General features: G+C 32.7%; 1 protein-coding gene across 1 annotated transcript in view; it reads right to left on the bottom strand.

Annotated features, from left to right (window-relative positions):
* Positions 1-10,000, bottom strand: part of LOC122267583 (uncharacterized) — a 14,955-nt gene that overhangs the window by 4,485 nt on the left and 470 nt on the right. The window contains exon 2 of the mRNA XM_043037625.2: positions 5,242-7,990. Within this exon, the coding sequence (XP_042893559.2) occupies positions 5,242-7,990 (2,749 nt within the window). The remainder of the gene's footprint in view (positions 1-5,241; positions 7,991-10,000) is intronic.

The raw sequence follows: 10,000 nt of genomic DNA, 5'->3' as shown, positions 1-10,000 counted from the left end.
ATAATATTATATTATAAATATATAATATTATATGTATTGTTGTTTGTATATATACTTTATAATATCTCCCCAACACACACACACACACACCACATATATATTATATATATAAATAATATATATAATTATATAGATTTAATATATATATTTATAATATATAATATATATATATAAATATATATATATATTACATTATATATAAGAGATAGATTTATAGATTAAATATATAAACATAATATATTTATATAGATATGTGTGTGTGTGTGTGATAGATATAAATATATCTTATATATATTATCTATATAATTATAATATATATCTAATATATATATAGATATATTTATATATATATATATATATATATATATTATATACACACACACACCCTCACATTATATCTATATAATATATAAATATATATATATAAATATATATTAAAATATATATATCTATTATATATATATAAATATATATATCAATATTTCTATATATACATAATAATTTATAGTATATATATTAATAATATATATATATATATATATCAAACATATATACATGTAATAATATAATATATATCTATTTAATATATATATATATATATATATAATATATAATATATAATATATAAGATATATTTAATATCCCATACATACACACATATATATATATATATATATAATATAAATTATATATATATATATTATATATATATATATAACAAAACCAAATACATGCATAAACAAATACATATATAAATACATATATATACATTTACACATAGATATATAAAGATATATACATATATATGCATATATATGCATATATGCAAATATAGATATAAAGACATATCTATCTATCGATCTTATCGATCTACTATCATTTAATCTATCTATACTTACTATCTATATTTCTTTATATCTATCTTTCTATATATATATATATATATAGGTAGATATGGATAGATAAATAGATAGATACATACTTATATATATGTTATATACATATATATAAATATATAAATATATATAAATATATATATAAACAAAAATATATCTATAAATAATATAATATAATATTCTATATAGAAAAATCTATATATATATATTATATATATATATATCTATATATTTATGGTATATATATATACATATATACATCATCCATTCAAACAAACTATCTATATCTAACTCTAAAAATCCCAAATCTAACAACACCATACCTAAATACATAATATTTCTCAATATCATTTTTACATAAATTTAACTCTATTTTTAATATCTAAATATATCATCTATATACTATATTTAATATTAAATAAATATATAATAAATAATACATAATAGATATACATATTATATCTATATATATATATAATATAATATATATATCTATATATTATCTATATAACTATATATATCTAATTTTAATAACAAAAATATAAATACCTAAAATATATATATAATGTTACTCACAATGTTAATAGATGCCAATTATATAGGTCAGCTGGAATTGCCTAATGTAAATTTTTAAACTTCTCCCTAAGGTTTATTGGCCTGGTGGTGGAATAAAACATAGCTGAAGTGACTACAACTAATATATATATATATATATATATATATATATAATAATAAATATTATATTATCTCTATAATCATATAAATAATAAATATATTATACACACATATATAATCTATAAAATATATTAATATTAATAAATATATATATATAATATATAATATATTATTTATATCACACATATAATTTCTATTATATATAAATATATATATCTATTATCTATATATATATTTATATATTATATATATATATATATAATTATCTATATATATATAAATATATATAAATAGATTGAATATTATATATATATATATATTATTTATATTATATATGTAGAGGAGAATTTGACATAATATAGAAATATAAAAGATCGACTATATAAAATCGTAGAATGAGAAATTAAAAATAGATTATATCAGTATAAAGGCTAATATAGATACATCGACAATATATGTACTATAGGAGTCTATTAAGAATAACAGTATATATAAGTATATAAAAGAGAGAACAGAATACTCTTAATTGATCTTCACTAAATCAAGTTAATATAATATTAAATTAAATATAATATAAAATATCTAATAATATCATCATTAAATCAAATATATAAAAGATAGTTTTTTACAAATTATACACAATCAATTCAAGGGGAGGGGTACGGTAGTATAATTATCGAACTTCCTAACTAACATAATCATAATTCAAATAAATACAACTATACACTCGTATATAACCTATAAAGTATTAATACATCACCACATCACCTATACAACATCTAACACACACCAACTTCCACAACATAAACTACCAATACACACACACATCAACATCACCACACACACATTCCCACACACACACCACACCAACACACAAAACCTACCATCACCACACACAACCTCAACAAAACACACACCCCCAAACTCACTCACACACTCACACATACCCAACACACAACAACAACACACCAAAATCCACCACACACACCCACAACAACAACACCCACACAACCCACACACACACACACCCACAACAACCACAACCTCACAGACGGCAACCACAACACACCAACACACCACACACACTACACACAACTCAAACCAAACACATAACACACCCCCTAAAACACACACACCACCACACCCACTACACACTACCCACACAACCCAACAACTACAACCCACACCCAACCCCACACCACACCCACACACAACCCCAACACCACCCCCCAACCCCGACACTAATACCACCACATACACACACAAAACCCAACACCACCCCTCACAACCAACCAATCCCCACCACAACCACCACGATCACACCCACACACACCAACCTCCCCCCCACTCCTTACCCCCCACCCCACCCCCACACACCCCCCCCCCCCCCCCCACCACACCCACCACAACACCAATCACACACACACCAACACACACACACACCCACACAACACACTACCAACCACAACATAACACACACACAATCTATCCACACAACCCACAAACCCTCACACACACCACAACACCACCCCACACAACCTCACACTCCACACACTAACACACACATCCCTACACACACACCAACCACACTACACAAACAACACGAAACAACACACCACACTAAACCATATATATAGAAACTATCTATTATATCATATCTAATCTATACTATCAATCTATATAATAATTATAATACTATATCATAATAGAATTTACATCTATATCTCCGCTCTCGTCTCGCCGCGCGCGCGCGCGCGTCGGGGGGGGGGAGCGGGGGGAGATATATATAAATATATACTAGAGATACATAGATACGATAGATAGATAGCATACTTATATACTATGATTATATACATCATAATATATTCTATACTATACAACATACTATATATATAATATATATATATATAATATACTCATATATATAAACGTACTAATATATATAACAAACTACATTATGATAAATATAATATAAATAAATATAATATAATATATAATATATAAATCAATACATAATCGTGATATCTATATACATAAAACTAATATACTACACACTCCAAAAAACATCATGCTATATATCTAACTAAACACACTTAAACACATTACTATCTAAACACACACACAAAAAGCATACACAAACAAACACACCTCACAACACCGCCTACCTAACCAAAACACAGCACACCTACTGACACACTCACACACAACACAGTCACAAGACACACACACAACACCCACCACACACAGCACACAGCACTCCCACCTCTCACCCCACCCTCACCACATACCCGTCAACCTCCAGACCCTCACACACAAAAAACACACACTAACTCATTACTAACGCTACACTCACACACTCACACAAACTCTCACACTACACTCACACACACCACAAACTCATACCACCACACACCACTCCACACACCCACACACCACCACTCACCTCAACCACCACATCACAACACACATTCCCACATCACCCACCACAACCCTCCCACACCCACACACACACAACACACACACCCCACAACCACACAACCAAAAACCACAACCACTACCACACACACAACATCCACACCAACCCAAACACACACACACACACACACATCCAAACCACAACACAATAACACCATCATTACTCCATCACACCCACATCACTCCCTCACAACTACAACTAAACCTCCAAAACACACCACACACACACCACACGTTCACATCACATCCACAACACAATCATAATCACTATTCACACCACACTACACCTCACACAACACAACACATACACACACACCCCTATAACAACATCTACACCATATCTACTTCTCCCTCCACCTCTACTCACTCACACTTAACACTTAACTAAATTATATCAAATTATATAACTCTAAATACCCCACAACACTCTCTTAACAACTAATTCATGCAAACTACTAAACACCCACACTACTAACCACTACAACAAACTCTCTCCAAATCTAAAACCTAACCTATCTACACTCACAAATAACTATAACACACTACATCACCCCTCAACTCTCTTCTCCAACGACTACTTCACACTCACTATCAACTCCTCTCACTCACCTCCAACTCAACCACCCAAACACACATTCCTATCTATAACCCACCATCACACAAACCAACACACCTCACCCTCACCCCTTACATCATCTACCCACACTACACAACACATCACACATACACTACAACACACTTCACTTATAAATACTCAAACTTCTCTCACACACACAAACTCAAATCAATATATAAAACACTCCTAACAATTCTCTCTCACTACCACTCACAATAAAACACACCAATACAAACACACACAATAAACACATAACCCCCTAAAAAAGATTAATACTCACACACACAAACATCCACCATTCCCTACCCATCAAACAAACACAGCGCGTTGATTATGGAGAGCTATTATCCATCTACATTAATTGCACTTTCCCTTAATCTATAAAATCAAATCTAGTGGAAAATTATTGTTTTATAATGGTAACTACTATCTTGCCATCAAATAGATATATTACACTTATAGTAATAAAGAAACTGTGTGCCATTCTTCACTATCATCAATCACATCTTGACAAGTAAGTAATAATAAAAGTAGTAACTACACATTTGAATAAAAAAGAATATTTAAAACTATCTGTACCTGTTTCCAACTCTCCTGACCACTTGCTCCAACCACTCCTTATCCATGTCTCTGATATTGACAAACAGTAACTCCAGACAGCCCTTAAAGTGTAATTTTGTAAGTTCTCCCGGCATCACTTCAACAGGAATCACTAGGCTCAGTCGTATTAGACGGACAGACCTCCAGATCCTCTTCAAGCTGTTACTGAAGCATGCAAGAGCTTTTGGGGTTGACACACGTGCACGGATGTTCTTCAGCTTGAAGCAGTAGGCCAGGACTTCCTGACCTTCTTCCTGTTCTCCAAGACTACCTGTGAAATTGATGAGATGACCCCATGGATACAGGGTCCTCAGGAAGTGATCTGATGGCATGTCACTGGCATACTCATTGTGCCGCCAGAAATGCATCTCAACCAGAATTGGGTGATGCTTGTTGTGCCGAGTGTATATTTTGGACTTCAGACTCTCCATGGTGCTCAGAAAGTATTTAATGTTATATGGCTCCACATCACAAGGTATTTCAATCTTTAGGTTCTGAAGTGAGACTGATGTTCTAATTAACAGGTTCAGACCAGAAACTACTTGTTTTGCATTCAGTTCCCAGTCTTGTTGAGGCAACTGGTCTTTAGCAATGCCCACACAAATTGATGGGTTATATAGTGATTCAACAATTATGTTCCACCAGTAATTGAAGTTGTAACTTTCCACCTCTGCCACACTAAACAACCTGGATAGGTGTGGATAATTGGTTCCAAGAATATCTGGTTTCTGTTGACTATAAATTGCAAGGTGACCAGTAAGATACTTTAGAACTTCTTGGTGATGCCTCCAGTTGCTGTATCCAATGTCTTCTTCTATATCTTTAAGGGTTTTTTTTTTCTTTTTGACTTGATCAGCCAAGAATCTTGCTGCAAGGTACTCCATCTGGGTCTTGTGTAGGAATTCATACACTAGATCTTGATCATTTTCATCCAAATGACACATGAGAAAGGCAGACATGAGTTCAGTAATATCAATTCTTCTGGTTTTACATTCCCTTTCAAGAGCAGAATATATATCTTTATCGACTAGATGCTTTGCATTTCTAAGCATATCCCATGCTTTCTGCCCAAGTAAGAGGATGAGTTCATCAAGAAGATAGTAAAGTTTGCTAACAGAGCAACATTTACTACACAAACGCTCAGCTAATTTTTTCTTCAACAAGCTGAAGAGTTCCTGGTATAACCTAGTGGCAGTAGTAACACTGCTTACAATCTCTGGACTTTCCTTCCATAGGTATATGAGGAGTGCCAGAGTCAGCGGTAACTTCAGATGCTCATTCAGAACATGTCCACGGTTCTCAAGATACTCCAGAAAATCTTTGGTTTGCTTAATTTGTCTATGTTCTTGCTCTTCTATCACTGTAAACACTTTCTTTGTGAACTCCTGCATCTGCTTATCATCAAATCCACATACTTCTATGGATTGGTACTGTGCTGATCTCATTGCCATGCTGACTACATCTTCATGGTAATCTGGTCGAGTTGTTATCATGATCCGATGGTCATTGAATATGTCCAAAATATCTTGAACAAGCTTCTTGGCCTGCTCTCCACCTTCATCAAATCCATCAATTATAAAAAGCACATCCATGTCCTTTAGTAACAGTATAACATCTCTAGAGTCAAATTTTTTACATGTCTCTTTTAGTAAACTCTCTTGAAGGAACTCTATTATCCTGCTGGATCTGATGCGCCTGATTTCCACAAGGAAAACCAAGTCAAATAAGCTCAGCATGTCAATCTCCTCCTTCCTGGTGTGCCAATTAAAAATCAAGTAGCGGCATAAAGAGGATTTGCCAGATCCTGCCAATCCCTTGAATATCAAGATTGGAGGCAAAATAATAGATTTTCGTTTTTTAACCGTAAAAAGGGATTTCAGCTCTATTTCCACCTGACCGTCAAGCTTTAAGGGCGTGAAGATTTTGTCAACCTCAAACCTCCGAACTTTGCTGTCACTGTCACTTATCCAGGTGCAGGGATTTAGCACACAGAGTTTCTTGTAATGAGCTTCAAGCTCCTGTCGTCCATGGATGATCATCTTTGAGCGTTTGTTTTCTATGAATGTTTCAATTTGCATCACTTGATCACCAATTACAATATCAGTACCTAAGATTTCAGTCAGCGTGTGCTCCATTTCTCTGATATTCTGGGAAAAATCAGTACCTAGGTATTCACCAACCCCTAAGTAAATGGCTCTTAGAGATTCTTTAAGTTGATCTATCTCTTTGTTCAGATTAATCTCCATGCACCCATAGTAATGGCATACTTTATTCCTTTTCTTTCTAAGCATGTTGATGTGCTCTTGGCAAATGAGGTTCAGGTTGCAATAAACATTGTACAGCACAACTTGCAACACCTTACACAAATATGAAATATCATAATCCTCATTCCAGATATTCTCATCCAAATACCTCTGATCTAACTTGCTAATTCTGTTTTTGAAGTCCTTCTGCGTCCATTGTAGTTTAATTCGGCAATATTGCCTTAGAGTGGCAATTTCCTCTCCAAGGTCCTCTTTGTTCCATACTGCCCTCAGCACATTGCACATGGTCTTCCTCCCAACAACATTCACACTGTGGTACAGCTTCGCAAATCGTATGTCACTTTCATTGTAAGGTGTAGCTTCACCTGGGAGGACTAGGGCTGTAAAGAGGAAGGTGGTAATCCTGGACATCCTTCCACTCAGCAACCTCCACCACTCCAAGGGAAAGCCTGCATCCCACAGACCTGCAAGTCATTGTCAATAGTAAGTGAAAATATAAGAAATAATAAAAGTATGAAAAACAAAAAATCCAAAGTCATGGTGTTATATGTGTCCCACATTTTCAAGACACCAATATTTAATGAACCATAATTCCTTCTAATACTGTTTTGCTACAGCTCAAGTAACAATGCTTCAATGATACTTCATCATCCACAGTGATGCTAGTACTCCAATCACATATAATGGGAGGTGCTGCTTGGGTAATAACTCATATTGCAATTGCAAAGCCAACACTCTACTGATGAATTACACCTTCAAGTGTTGAATATCAAATGGTAAATGTTCACAAGACACCTGCAACAACTTTCAAAATGAAACTTTTCTTGTACATATATTGGTGGTGTTCTATTTATATCCATTCAGTATATTTGATGTTACCTGTAATGGATGGTATGTGGGTGTGGGTGGGTGGGTGTTAGCATGTGTGGGTGGGTGTAGATGAGTATGAATGTGAGTGTGTGTGCCTGCATGCCTGAGTGCCTGTGTGGATATATTGCACATATATGTGCATATAATTATAATGGTGAAAGAGTGAGCATTATGATGGTGATCAATTAAAGAAAGCCTCTTAACGTGGAATGATAGTGTCCATTTGCCACTCATATTCATACTAAATGAAGCCAACACTTCTAAAAGAATTGCCAGACGTTATTTCACAAATTGACCAGAGGGACAGAGGGTAAGAAAGAATTTTGGCAGTAGCAGAAGACACCTAGCTTTTCATGCCTTCCACCACCATCAGTACAGAACAGCAAACTGGAAGCTGCCTCTTTTTTCAATGGGGTAGCACCTTTCTTTGGTTTCTAGAGAAGATAATGGTTAAGTTTGTGCAGTCAACAAGACAATGGTCTTAATGGCACTCTGAGCTGGCCACCATTCTAGAATGTAAGATGTATATTCGTGATAGAGATATCTCCATGATATTACAAATGAACATCACTAGTGGGAAAAATATCAAATGAAAACTATTTCTTTGCTTATAACATGATTGTTTCACACTTACAGTTTCAAATCCATTTCCCAAAATACCTTGAGTAGATGCCATGCATTATAGATATAAATTCTTAGTTTATCATCTTGTAGATCACAACAATATAAGATGATCTTAATGAATATTGTATGTCAGCCCATACAGGTGGAGAGGGTATGTAACCGGAAAATAGCCCTCCTTGAGAGGAGCTGTATCAAGGTTCTAAGAGAGCTGGTGGACTGTAAACCAATTGCTCGGCAATTCTACAATCACTATCTTCCCAGGATAAATGTGGTGATTTGGTGGCCTTTTACCAGAGTACCAAAGGCATGAAGAACATACTGATGTCTTTGCTACCAATATCATCACTATCATAAATATGTGAAGGAAATAGTATAGAGAAAAAAGTGTCTTTAAGTGTTGCATTCTCTAAGATTTTACTTATTTATTGTCAAATATTACTTTCTTTTTAGACCTGATTTAATTATTTGATCAATGAATTTTTGGTCACCAGTTCGCTGTTCATATTGCATTTTGCTTTAAAACAACAACAGGTAGAAATTATGTATATAGATATATGTATATATATGTATGTATGTATATATATATATATATATATATATATATATATATATATATATATATATATATATATATACATAAATATACATATATATATATATATATATATATATATATATATATATATATATATATATGTATGTGTGTATGTATATGTATATGTATATATATATATATATATATATATAGATATATATATATATATATATATATATATATATATATATATATATGTATATATGTGTGTATGTTTGTATGTATATGTATATATATATATATATTTATATTTATATTCATATTTATATGTATATGTATATGTATATGTATATGTATATGTATATGTATATGTATATGTATATGTATATGTATATGTATATGTATATGTATATGTATATGTAATTGTATATGTATGTATATATGT

The sequence above is a fragment of the Penaeus japonicus genome, unplaced genomic scaffold, assembly GCF_977035675.1.
Source record: "Penaeus japonicus unplaced genomic scaffold, GWHDUDI00000001_assembly GWHDUDI00000025, whole genome shotgun sequence".
In the NCBI taxonomy this organism is placed as follows: domain Eukaryota; kingdom Metazoa; phylum Arthropoda; class Malacostraca; order Decapoda; family Penaeidae; genus Penaeus; species Penaeus japonicus.
The sequence above is the reverse complement of the archived record's forward strand: the minus strand, read 5'-3'. Positions and strand labels throughout refer to the sequence as shown.